General features: G+C 46.0%; 1 protein-coding gene across 1 annotated transcript in view; it reads right to left on the bottom strand.

The window, feature by feature from the left end:
• Positions 1-10,530, bottom strand: part of E2F2 (E2F transcription factor 2) — a 33,193-nt gene extending 22,663 nt beyond the window's left edge. The window contains exons 1-2 of the mRNA XM_078380043.1: positions 10,156-10,530; positions 9,142-9,551 (exon numbers count right to left, since the gene is read on the bottom strand). Coding sequence (XP_078236169.1) covers positions 9,142-9,423 — 282 coding nt within the window. The 5' untranslated portion in view covers positions 9,424-9,551; positions 10,156-10,530. The remainder of the gene's footprint in view (positions 1-9,141; positions 9,552-10,155) is intronic.
• Between the last annotated feature and the right edge of the window lie 2,799 nt (positions 10,531-13,329).

Here is a 13,329-nt window from a genome sequence, read left to right as displayed (position 1 = left end):
TCCTGAAGCTGAGGCTCCAATACTTTGGCCATCTCATGAGAAGAGAAGACTCCCTGGAAAAGACCCTGATGTTAGGAAAGAGTGAAGGCAAGAGGAGAAGGGGACGACAGAGGACGAGATGGCTGGACAGTGTCACTGAAGCTACCAACATGAAGTTAACCCAATTCTGGGAGGCAGTGGAAGACAGGGAGGGCTGGCATGCTCTGGTCCATGGGGTCACAAAGAGTCGGACACGACTTAATGACTAAACAACAATATTTCTTCACCTGAACAAATAAAAAACTGGATTTTTGGAAAGAGCAGCAAGAATGACACTCTGATCACCGGGAGAAAGCACCAAAATAAGGCATGCAGAAATGCTACACCTTGAGATAGAGCATGGGAAAGCTGGCTTTTTGAACTAAAGCTCTCATATTTCCCTGTGCAACATCTAACAGCCTAAACAAACACACATTCATGCACTCTAAACCTGAAATAAAGACATCCTGAGATGTTTATTTTCATATCTGTAAGTTTAAGCAACCTTATTTTAATGCCAAGACCCTCAGGATACCAACATGGTGTGCCATCACCCAGATCTATGCTTGCCTATACATCTTGCAGACTTTAAAAAAGTTTTTTTGCTGAAAGAAAAAAAAGATGGCAGTCGTCTTTCAGAGTGTGCTCTACATTTGCCACCCTGCAAGTTCATTTGCCACCAGCTCCTTCTGCAATTAAAGTGACTGATCTGGACAGCTTCCTCTAAACACTGTGCAAAAGTCACATCCTCTGAATCATCCTATCTGAGCAACCCAGAAGGGGAGTGAATAGAATCAATAATGATTATCTTATGAAATGTCTATTTTTAAGCATTAATCATACAGTGCGTATTTATTTTGTTGTCATTATTAAGTAATCCTGTTACCAATTCCTTTGTTGATCATAACAAAGTAAGAATCAAAGCACAACAGTGAAAACGAAAACAGAAAGGGGAAAAAAAATAAGACCACCCAAGAACATGGACAACATTCAAAGAGACCTGCTGTATGGCTCTAATGTCCCAAAAGTTAGCCAAAACAAGAACAGAGCCACCCCAGTGCCTTAGCCTTGAATGTCAGCACTAACCTAGTCACCAAAGGAGAGAATGGAATTGCAGACAACTGAGTCAGGAAGTGATGGGGGAACAGATGCAAGCCCTCCATGGTTGTTCTGTACTTGGCAGAGAAACAGAGGCCGACCCCAGGAAGGAAATTCCATTCTCCACATTCAGCACCAAAATGCAGCAGGGTGTCCTCTGCCAGCCCCCAACAGATCAGAAGACGTTTTTGAACCTTACCAACCTCCCTGAGATTATTCTTCAACCAGAAGTTGGGGTCGATCGCTGTCATTAACTGCCGTGAGCACCGTTTCTGGAATTATAGCCCAACACCTCTGGAGGGTGGCAGGTTTAGGGAAGGAAAAAGCAGAAGGTCTTAGCTGCAGTACATATTTGGATCAGCAGTAGCTTTTTACACATGGGCAACGACTGCGGAGACATCCACCAACCGTTTGTGATCTCTGGCCCTTCAAATACTTTGGGTTTCAACTTCCAGAACCTCCTAAACTGAAGAATGAGAGATGGGAGATGAGCAATTAATTCTACATCTCTTCAGGTGCAACCTGAGAAGGTCACATCTCTAACTAACCCTCCATAGTCATGGTCTCTATTTTGAATTTTGCATATTTATCAAACTGGCCAAATCAACTTTGGACTTTTTCTGCTTCCCCTTCCCGCTTTGCCTGATGAAGAGATCAGAAAACTCCAAAACTCACTTTTTTATTTTCGTTCTTTTTAAAAAAATATATTTAATAACTCAATAAAAACAATAACAAACTGTGCTGTATTTCACAGAGAGGTCATTTTAAAATTTGCAAAATCCTGTAGATACTTTTACTTACATTAGCAGGAAAAAAACCACATACAGAGCCCTTCTTAAGGGCAAGATCCAAAGATGCAGAGCTTGCCCAGAAACTAGACAAACACCCTACAAAATATGGAAAGAAATTTAAAAAAAAACAAAAACAACTTTAGCTATTTTCAGAATTTCAAAGCAAAACTTTGTTATTCCTGTAGTATAACAAGATTTTTTAAACTGCAATAAGGGAAGTGTATTTTCCGAGAGAGGGACAGTGTCTCCAACTCCCAGAATTCTCCAAGAATTCCCCAGACAGAATTCTGGAAGTTCCATTACAAAGATGCCTATATTTTGCTCACCTGGACCAAGGCCTATCTCCAAGGCCCTCACTTCTGCTTGGTAATGTACCAAAATGGTACATCTGCCATGAGGTTTCCTGGGAACTATAGTTCTTTGGGAGGCACTCTCTCTATAGCCTAAAATGCAATGAGACTATGAACCTGTCCACACTGGCAAAGAGTTATGGTATATATAACCCTAATGGCACTGTTTAGCAAGGGGAAAAAGACCCTGTCTGCTTGAGTTTGGTCCATGATCCATCCTTCCCCTTTAAGAGTTGCTCCGCACCTTTCTGTCCCTTACCTAGAGCATGCATTCTATTTAGCATGATTCAGAGCCCTGCAGGCGAAGAGCAGCCCAGGAGGCTGAGCCCGGGCTTATCGTGGCATGGTGGCTGTGCAGTGCCCTGAAGGCTGGCGTTGACTCTGCCACTGCAGCTTCAGGGATCATTTTTTGTTGTGGTAGTGGAAGCAGCAGCAGCAGCAGCTGCTGATGCGCTACTGTGAGCCCCTCCAGCCCCAGCACTACTCCCAGGTTCTCGCCTCCACTGATAAGCTGTCCTTAGCTGCTGTTACCTTACTAGCGAGTAAGCTGGAGTAAATTGGGCAAACCTTGCTTTGACTCTAGCGTGGGAGAAGAGCGTAGTTGATCAGGCTGCACGGGGGGGTTTGAAGAGTTGTGTCAAATGGCACATCTTTTCTCCCCGCCCCTCAACGGAACCTCTGTCGCCCGCCCCGCTCTGCACCCAAAACGGTCCATCTGGACAGGCCCTAGGACTAACATCAAGCGAAACTTCCTTTTTTTCTACATTAACAACAGGAAGCCAGGCCCGATACACCCGAAGTGTCCAAACAGACCACACTGTGCCTCTTGAAAATAGGAGGTTTTGTACCTTGAACTTGGCATAGCAAGTGTGTTACAAAAACTGCCACAGAATTGCAGTGTGTGTGAGTTGGCAGGAAGATTTTATTTCTCAAATTCAAAAGAAACGATGAGATTTAAGTTCAACAGTGTTTCTGTTCCTCCTGCAGAGACATCTCAATGGAGGAGGCCAGCATCCCAAAGATTAGACCAAAGCTAACCCACCTTCCAATGAAGTCAAAGGTGCAAAAGGAAGGAGGGGTTTAAACAGCGCCGAACATGTCCACTGCGAGAAAAAGGGGCTCTTAAAGCAATGTGGAGTACAGGCACACAGAAAGAAAGGAGAAGCAGGTGAAGCTCTCATGGTAGAGAATGTATCTAGAGAAGTTGGCAGTCAATGGACCACAGCTTAGAAGCTTAAACATCCTTCTGAGAAAACTCCTCAAATCCTTCAGCCAATATACCCAGTGGTCATGCTGGCTGGAGATTCAGGACGCTCAAACCACATGGGGAAAAAAGTTCTGACATTTCAACCCTACTAAGACCCAAATACCCGTGCTGAGGTTCTTTACCAAGACCTCAAAAATGGAGGAGAAAAATGCATTGAGTGCAATCACTGCTTATATCAAAGCCCACACCTGTCAGAGAGCATCAGAAGCACACCAGAGAAGCTACAGAAATCTGAGATTCAATTCAGCCCTTGGGAGGACAGCAGAAACGAACGATTCACTGGTCTTGAGAGGTAGAGCGATGACTCCAGGCTTTCCTGCCAGTTCTAAGTATTTGGCCAAAAACCTTCAGCAGGTACCCCCAGAGGGGCTTAGGCATAGAGGCTGCAAAATAGCAGACCACCAGGAAGCTGAGAAAATGTATTTAGATAATATTCCATAGGCAACTGCCTTACACCAAGTTAGACTATTGGTCTGTATAGACTAGCATTGCCTTCTATCTACATACCAACAAACTGGGTTTCAAGTAAGATGTTTCTTTTAGCTGCACCTAGAAATGCCAGGGATTCAAGCGGGGAGGTTCTGCAAGTCACACATGTGAACCAACAATGAGCGATGGCCTTTCGTCTAGAAATTGGTCCAAAATCCAACTGCGATCTTTACTCTAAAGTAATACTCTGCTTTTTGTGGCTCTAAGGAAGTGAATGGAAATGAAACAAACTTTCTTGTGTACTAGCCGTGCGCTCATCCCCGATCTGCCAATTCTTATGTAGCCAAAACAGCAGCGAAGAAAAAACTGTTTGGCAGATGGAAAGCTGCCTTTTATCCAGCAAGAAGCTTACACCATGTAGCTCAGAACAGATGACACTGGTTGGCAGCAGCTGTCCTGTTTCAGGCAGAAATCTCTCTACTGTCTCAGACAGAGGTCGTTCCAATCCTAACTGGACATCAACCTGCAGACACAAAGCACGGGCTGCACTTAGCAAGCTATGCCCCAACCTTGTCCCTACTTTATAAGCTGGAAGGTATGTAATTTGCAGTTGACTTGGGAAGGAATAGGCATTGCACAAGCGTGCAGCAATAGAACGGCCGCCAACTCTACAGGAGCAAGAGAAGAGTCCAAGAGAAACACAGATGAGTCCCCTGCTAAGCTCTGAGATGCCCTTTCCCACTTTGGCGACAGTAAGAGAAAGCCTCTGAATGTCTGTAATTTCGGACCAAGAGTGACAACAGCTTTAGTGAACAGACAGTGCACTTGCTTCGCAGGCAGGCAATCCCCCGGTACAATCCCTGGCATTTACAAGTGGGGAAAGGAAAGAGAGACGCTGCCTGTCAGTGTAGGCAACGCCAAACGAGACAAACCTATTGTTGGACTCGGCATCAGGCAACTTCTTCTGTATCTATGCAAACCAGACCCGTATTCCAAATTACAGTGGCTGGAATCTTGCTTCATTTACAGGGGAGAGGCAGTACAGTGGAAGGTCGGTCAAGGGAAGATCACATGCTTTGCATGCATACGGCCCTGAGTTCAACTTCAGGCATCTTCAGGAATTGCTGGCAAATCCCCCTTCATGAACTGTTCCCAGCATACAACATGCTGTGCGAGGTGGGTCTGACACTTCCCATCTTCCTACTGAAATTATCCTTTATTTGGTGCGATTTTGGCTATATGATAACCAACAGTTGGGAAATACATTCTACAACAGAAATTTAGAAACAGCTATTTTTGTTCCTACTCATTCCTAGGAATCATGAGAATTAGACCTGTACTTTGTTTTTAATAGAAAACCAAAGCAGTAGAATGATAAAGTACATGCTTTGCACACAGGGAACACCTGTGTGGGTACCACACCAAACTGCCATTTGTGCCCATCTCTAATCTCCAGGTAGGGGTTGCAATAGGTCCTGTCCAAAATGCTCCAATAAATAACATCAATGTCAAGGGGAACCTTTTACACAGGTAAGATGACAGCCGAGGTTATTCTAGGACAAGGCTGTGGAACCTGTGATCTTCTGATGTTGCTGGACCCCAGCTGTTACCAGCCATGCTGACTAAAAGGACCACTCTTCTGATTCACTTTGAAACAGCTTCCTATATTCTTTATGTTCTGCTCCTGGTACTGTATCCGTTTGGCCACAGAAGGAAATACAGTTGGATTTAGTCAAACCATTACCATCCTAAAATCGCCTACCAAAGTCAAGCAACAGCTGCAGAGTTTTGTAGTGTGGTTTTAAATGGCACAATTTATAGAACAGGCGCCCTTTTATAAAGTCCAGACCATACAAATGTCAAAGTACGTAGAAGGTATATTTGCAAGACAACCCTATAATCCGAAAAAGGTCCCAGGCTAAAGATCTGAGGGTCACTGTCCCTGTTTCTCTGATAAGCCTTTATCTCGAACTACACAGAAGGGACATGGTGGCACTGTGGGTTAAACCGCTGAAGCCTCTGTGCTGCAAGGTCAGAAGACCTGCAGTCATAAGATCAAATCCACACGACAGAGAGAGCCCCCATCGCTTGTCTCAGCTCCCGCCAACCTAGTGGTTCAAAAGCATGCAAAATGCGAGTAGATAAATAGGTACAACCTTGATGGGAAGGTAAATGGCGTTCCGTATCTAGTCACGCTGGCCATGTGACCACGGAGGATTGTCTGCGGACAAACGCTAGCTCTATGGGTTGGAAACGGAGATGAGCACCGCCGCCTAGAGTCGGACACAACTGGACAAATTGTCAAGGGGAACCTTTTACACAGGCAAGATGATAGCTGAGGTTATTCTAAGACAAGGCTGTGTCTTGTGATCTTCTGATGTCACTGGACCCCAGCTCATACCCAGCCAGGTTTGCTAATGGTGGCAGATGATGAGATGAGCAATTCAAAAGCATCTGGAAGAAAACAGATTCACTCTCCCTAAGCTATAGCTTGCCATCAAACTGGAAGAGGAAATCCTGGTCGGAGCCAGGATCTTAGTCATGGTTTGGGAAAAAAAACTAATTTTAAAGAACTCCAAGAATACCTCACTTGGATCACCATATGTTGGTTAGGAAATTCTGAGAATCATAGTCCTGGAGGCAACCAATGGCTTACTTTTACTACAGTTTCTCCAATTCAGGCCTAATAATACAGAATCGTAGAATAAGGAAGTTGAAAGAGGCCTATAAGGTCAATCGGGTCCATCCCCCTGCTCAAAGCAGGAATACAAATCAAAGGATATTTGCCAGGTGGTGGTCTACGTTTCCCTTGAATGCCTCCAGCGCTGGAGCACTCACCACGACTCAAAGGCAATTGGCTCCACTGTCTTACTGCTCTAACAGTTTTCCTGATATCCAACAAAAATCTGGCTTCCTGTAACTTGAGCCCATTGTTGCATGTCCTGCACTCTGGGATGTTTGAGAACAGATCTTGCCCTTCCTCTGAATGATAGCCTTTCAAGTACTATTTGAAAAGTGCTATCCTATCTCCTCTCAGTCTTCAATCATAAGGCTTGGTTTCCAGCATCCTTGTTGCCCTCCTCTGCACCTGTTCCAATTTGTCAGCATCCTTCTTGAAGTGTGGTGTCCAAAACTGGACACAAGATAAGGCCTAATCAGTGCTGAATTAGAGGGGAAACGACGTGGGATTTGGAGACTATACTTTTGTTAATGCAGCCTAAAATAGCATTTGCCTTTTTTGTAGCCACATCACAGTGGTGGCTCATATTCAGTTTGTAATCTATGATGATTCCCAGATCCTTTTTGCTCGTAGCATTGCTGAGCCAGGTATCTCCCATCTTGTAACTCTGTGTTTGGTTACTTTTTCCTAGATGCAGTACTTTGCACTTATCCCTGTTAAATTTCATTCTGTTGTTAAATTTCATTCAGTGCTCAAGCCAATCCAGATTATTCTGTTTCTGTCTTCCAGGGTACTCGCTTGTCCACCCAATGCTATACAGTATTACTATCCACTTCTTCCAAAACCTGCACCTTAGGAATGTGGGATATTTATTGTGCTTCTGTATCCATGATTCAAAAAAGCGAAGAGATGGCCCAATATTGCTGCACAAGATCATGTCCGCATTGCCAGCAGGAAAAAGGATGCTAAGCTTTATGTAGTAAAGCGCAGCCTGAATGTTCACAAGATCAATGGCAACAGTCCAGATGGTCTACAGCAGAGGTCCTGAACCCCCGGTCCGTGGCCCGGCACTGGTCCGTGGCCCGAGCTGGACCACAGCCCCTTTGCGCCTGCACACGCCAACACACACAACTGCTCCCCCACCCTTTTGCCCGACGCTGGAAGCAACCCCTTACAGTGGTCTGCCATTTTAATATGTCATGCTATCTTCATCACTGGAAGGCATCGTGAGACATTCATTCAGAAGTGGCAGCTTCCAATTTCAATTCAGACAAAAAGAAAATATACTTCAGCTAGGCCACAGAGCATAATCAGAAGCAAAAACGGATTTTAAGAATCATCTCTTTTCTTATAGAGTATCTCTTTGTTTGATCATGCCAAGGAAACAATTCCTGCTTTCTGCATCCATCATAATCTTGCTGTGCCAAAGGAGGCACATAAGAACAGCCCTGCTGGATCAGGCCAAGGGCCCATCTAGTCCAGCTTCCTGTATCCCTCAGTGGCCTCATCAGATGCCTCTGAGAGCCCACGAGACACCTGTCTCCTGATCCCCCTCACCTGCATCTCACATTGGGAGGTACCTTCCTTTGAAGCCTGGAGATGATACATCCCCATCATGACTTGTAACTGGTGATGCACGTTTCCTCCAGGAATCTGTCCAATCCCCTTTTCAAAGCATCTAGGCCAGATGCCGTCACCACCACCCTGTGGCAAGGAGTCCCACAGACTAACAACCTGCTGGGTAAAGAAATGTTTTCTTTGGTCCGTTCTCACTCTCCCAACACTCCATTGGAGTGGATGTCCAGGAGCGGCGGCTGTAGCACTCACAAGTTCCTTTTTGGCTGAGGGCTCCATGGAACGTGCCGACAACAGATCGAGGCTATGTCAGCCCAAGTCAGAATTTTAGAAGAATAGGATTTGGACCAAAGGCAAAATACTGTATTTGTAAAAAGGGGAATTCACTGGGATCTGAGGCTCAACTGCAATAGGAAAGCAAAGCAAACTATCTTGGAAGTGTCAGACAGAAAGTCCCAGGCAAAGACATTTCCTTCCTGATTGTCTCAAATCATGATTTATTTTCCCCCCTTACACTTTTTTAATTTTAGAGATGGCCTTTCTTAGTCATAATTTCTGCAAGAAGCAAAAGGGGAAGGAGGTGCCAGCTTGGTGGTGAAGCAAAGCGCAGGAAAGTTGAGAAACACATGTGCTTTTAAGCTCATCTCCTGGGGCATTCAATACAAAGCACCTCCTTCCCTCTCCCCCCCCCACCCCACAGCATCTATCTACCCCCATATATTGCCTCTCTACTCATGTTCCCATAAAATCACCATAATATTAAGAGTCCTTTGCTAAGATGCTTCTTGCAGAACCCTGCATGGCTTCTGGATCTGCTCCTTTAGGTGCAACACAGAGCCCCCCCACCCCCACCTCCAAGACCCAACCTCCTAGGGAAGACATAAAAAAGAGCCACAGGGTCCAATCCGGTGACTTAACCAAGAAAATCATTACCGGCAATTTTCCAGTGGAGGCGGATCTCATGGCTTTGATTTCGGGTCCATGGGGGGTGGCGTAAAGGCAGCTGACCCGGGGCAGCGGGGCCACCACGGCGGTCTGCGGGTAGAGCGGCGTGAAATAAGCGGCCGGCAGAGCTTGCATCTGCCCCGGGGGGCTGCCCAGGTTGGAGGCCGCCGGGTCGGCGGGGCTGATGGCCGGCATGACTTTCCTCGGCGGGGCCAAGGCCGGCCCTCCGCGTCCCGGCCCGGGCGGGCCGGCTTTGGGGATCCTCAACATGGCCGGGCCCCCGGGAAGCGCTCGGACCTGAAGCCAGCGGGACGGGGGTCACTCCAGGCCTTGAGCCGAGGGTTCAAAACCGTGCGGGGAGCCATGGGAGGCGGCCATCGGGAGCAGCCCTGGAAGATCTTTGAAAAGGGGGAGAAATCATTGCAAAAAATAATAATTGAAAAAATTGAGCAAAAGGGGAATATGGAAGGGGGGGTGTCGATCATGAGCCCCCCCCCAAATCTGTTTCCACCCAAGCAAGTGAGCAGGGCTTATTTTTTCTGGACGAGAGCCACACAATACCTACAGATAGATATTGTAAGTTTCTCTAAGCGGCTCATGATATAACAGGCTGGAACTTGGATTTTTTTTTTAAAAAAAGCAGCAAAATGCAAGCTTTGCACGCCGGCTTCAAACAAAAGAGGCACAACACGCTGACCCCTCCCCCGGTTTTCTGCTCCGCAGAAAAAGCCTTGGGCAGCCCAAACCCGGCGGCGAGGTTCACAGATCCGAGTCGATCCGATGCAAATCTTGGAAGGGGGAAAAAAAAGAGGGGGGGGATCCAGAGGCTCGGGAACAAAAGCACCGGGGGGGGGGGACTTCTCTGCAAAAAAAAAAAAAAAAAGGCTGCAGGAAAAAAACCTCCCCTTTCGGGTTTGTTTTTTTTAAAAGATCCAAAAAAAGAGCGAGTTTGGAAGAGCCACCCAGCGAGTCCGGGGCCCTGGATCTTGTCGGGGGCCCCACCCGCCGGTCCTTCCCACGAAGCTCCCGCACAATCGCAAGGCTCGCCCCCGCGGCGCCTCGGCCGGCCCGTTGCAAAGGTCCCGGCCAGCCCCGGAGCGGCCCGAGGCGAGGATGGCTCCGGATTGGAACCAGACAGACCCGATGGCCGCCTAACCCTTTCTCTTCCCGTTCCTCCTTCTCTCGCTCTTTTTTTTTTTTTAAGCGCCAAACTACGTGCCGCGAAATTCAGATCTCCCGCGGAAAACCCCGCGCTCCCATTGGTTGGTGCAACAGCGCCCCGACCCCGCCCACCGGATTTGATACATTTGATACAGGCAAGGAGCGAGGCCCGGGGTTCCATTCTTAAAGGGGACGCAGGCGGCGCCGGACGCCCTGCCCGGCGCTTCCATTGGCCTTCGCCTTCAAGGGCGCCCTCCCCCCCTCTCCTACGTGGGCGTGGCTATGCAAATCTTGACCCTGCCATGGTCTTCCTTTTTTGACCCGTTCCTGCCCGGGTTTAAAGCGGCCAAAGGAGGGAGGGAGGAATGGATGGATGGATGGATGGGGTTGCGAGGGATCCTGTCCCGTTCGGGGCGCCCCCTGTGCTCGCTTCTGTAGTTGCATTGCAAGCAAGGCGGTCGTCGTCTGAAGAGGAAGCTGCGTGAATAAAGAGAGCCCGAGAGAGTGTCCACACGTGTCTTTTGTGGATAAAACTCCTGAAACTTGGGCTTCCAATTCCGTCTGTTGGAAATAGGGCAGTTTTGGACGCTATAACGTATTTTAATGTCTCCAAAGGAAAGGCATCTTACGAATGTTCACAAGTACATAGGATAATTTATGTATATACCTTAGTCATTTTTTAAATTAAAATGTTCAGTAATGTACAATGTACAAAGCCATAAAATGATTATAAACTATTAGAGTATCCTACATAATAACAGTATAAAATGATAATTAACATAACCTGAGTTGGTTTTCTAGGTGAGACATTTAAAAAATAGTTTTACCAGTGCCACCACCAACATATGTTGATGGCAAATGATTATTTACTTGATATTATATATATAATACCAAGAAAATAATCATTTGCCATCAATGTATGTATTTGTGTGTGTGTGTGTGTGTATGAGAGAGAGAGAGAGAGATTACAGCTTTATGTATTCCTGCTTTAACAAATCTTTGTCATTTTGTCTATATATAGTACATAGCTGTTTTCCTTGGCAGACTGGGATCTCTGTCTACAGCTACTGCCCTGTTTTGCATGCCAAATATATATTGTCTATATTGTTGTTAAGTCATGTCCGACTCCTCGTGACCCCATGCACCAAAGTATGCCAGGTCCTCTTGTCTTCCACAATTTGACCAGAGTTTGGTCAAATTCATGTTGGTCACTTTGATGACACTGTCCAACCATCTCATCCTCTGTCGTCCCCTTCTCCTCTTGCCTTCACACTTTCCCAACATCAGGATCTTTTCCAGGGAGTCTTCTGTTCTCATGAGATGGCCAAAGTATTGGAGCTTCAACTTCAGGATCTGTCCTTCCATTGAGCACTCAGGGTTGATTTCCTTCAGAACGGATAGGTTTGTTCTCTTTGCAGTCCAGGGGGCTCTCAAGAGTCTCCTCCAGCACCACAATTCAAAAGCATCAATTCTTCAGCAGTCAGCCTTCTGTATGGTCCGGCTTTCACTTCCATACATCACTGCTGGAAAAACCATAGCTTTGACTATGCAGACCTTTGTCGGCATGGTGATGTCTCTGCTTTTTAAGATGCTGTTGAAGTTTATCATCCCTTTCCTTCCAAGAAGCAGGCGTCTTTTAATATTGTGGCTGCTGTCCCCATCTGCAGTGATCATGGAGGCCAAAGCAGGTAAAATCTGTCACTGCCTCCATATCTTCGCCTTCTATTTGCCAGGAGGTGATGGGACCAGTGGCCATGACCTTTGTTTTTATGATGTTAAATTATCTGTATAGCAAGCTGTAAACTACTTCAGGTAGATCTGGCTGTTGGAAGAATGAGATGTTATGGGGACAGTCTGTCAAGAAAGGTAACCATTTCATACCTATACAGTCATGTCCCGCTTTATGATTACCCCATTTAATGATGAATCCGCTTGACGGTGAGGTTTTTGCGATCGCTTTTGCGATAGGAGAATGATGTTTTGAATGGGGTTTTTCTGCTGTGCTATGATCGGTTCCCTGCTTCGGGAACCGATTTTCACTTTATGACGACCAAAAACAGCTGATCGTCAGGTTTCAAAATGGTTGCTGGGTGTACAAAATGGCCCCCTGCTGTGCTTAGGGATGGATTCCTCGCTGCACAGGCACCGAAAATGGCCGCCCCTATGGAGGATCTTCGCTGGACGGTGAGTTTTCAGCCCATTGGAACACATTGAACGGTTTTCAATGCATTTCAATGGTCTTTTTTTTCGCTTTACGACGTTTTTGTTCTACAGCAATTTTGCTGGAAAGAATTAACATTGTCAAGCGGGGCACCACTGTAAGATGTTATAGAAAGCTTGGTTATTAATGTATGTAGTGTAGGAAGAAGCCTTGATTTTCACAGAGGCACTGGAACTTGTTTAGATAGCCAGTTTCTCAAGAGAGGTCAGCTTAGCCTTGCCATTCCTTCATCTTTTCTCCCAGAAGCATCTCTATGGCAGCCGAGCCCATCTTTCCTACAGCTTTTTCTCCACTTTCTTCTTTGAAGTAATTAACAGCTTATATATACATGTCATGGGTTCCTACTCCAGAGGCTGAGGAAAGGCACTGATAGCCATAAAAGATCACGCTTGAAATAAAATTGTTAGACTTTCAAGTCTTAAATTATTTTATGCTGTCCCCCCCCCCCATTACCAACTTTCTGAGTTGGACTAAAATGGCTACTTGTTATGGTAACTTGTAACAAGTTTCATATTTTTAACCATATATTCCTTACAAATTGAGACAATGTATTTAGCCGTCTCTTTGGCGCAAAAAGTTTTCTTTTGTTTGCATATACCCATAAGAATTTCTGAGGTATATTTTGCAGACGGGTGGAATTTGAGGCCTATGTTTTTAGAATTCCAACTACCATGATCCCTCCTCACTGATTGAGCTGATAGAACTGATGAGCATGACAGTTCGAGAACGCTGGGGGGGGGGGCACAGATTACACATGGTCTACTAATGGATCTCTGGACAACTTGCAATATATC

The sequence above is a fragment of the Pogona vitticeps genome, chromosome 9 (genome assembly GCF_051106095.1).
Source record: "Pogona vitticeps strain Pit_001003342236 chromosome 9, PviZW2.1, whole genome shotgun sequence".
Taxonomy (NCBI): Eukaryota; Metazoa; Chordata; class Lepidosauria; order Squamata; family Agamidae; genus Pogona; species Pogona vitticeps.
Note: the sequence above shows the minus strand (reverse complement) of the source record. Positions and strands in the feature narration are given on the sequence as shown.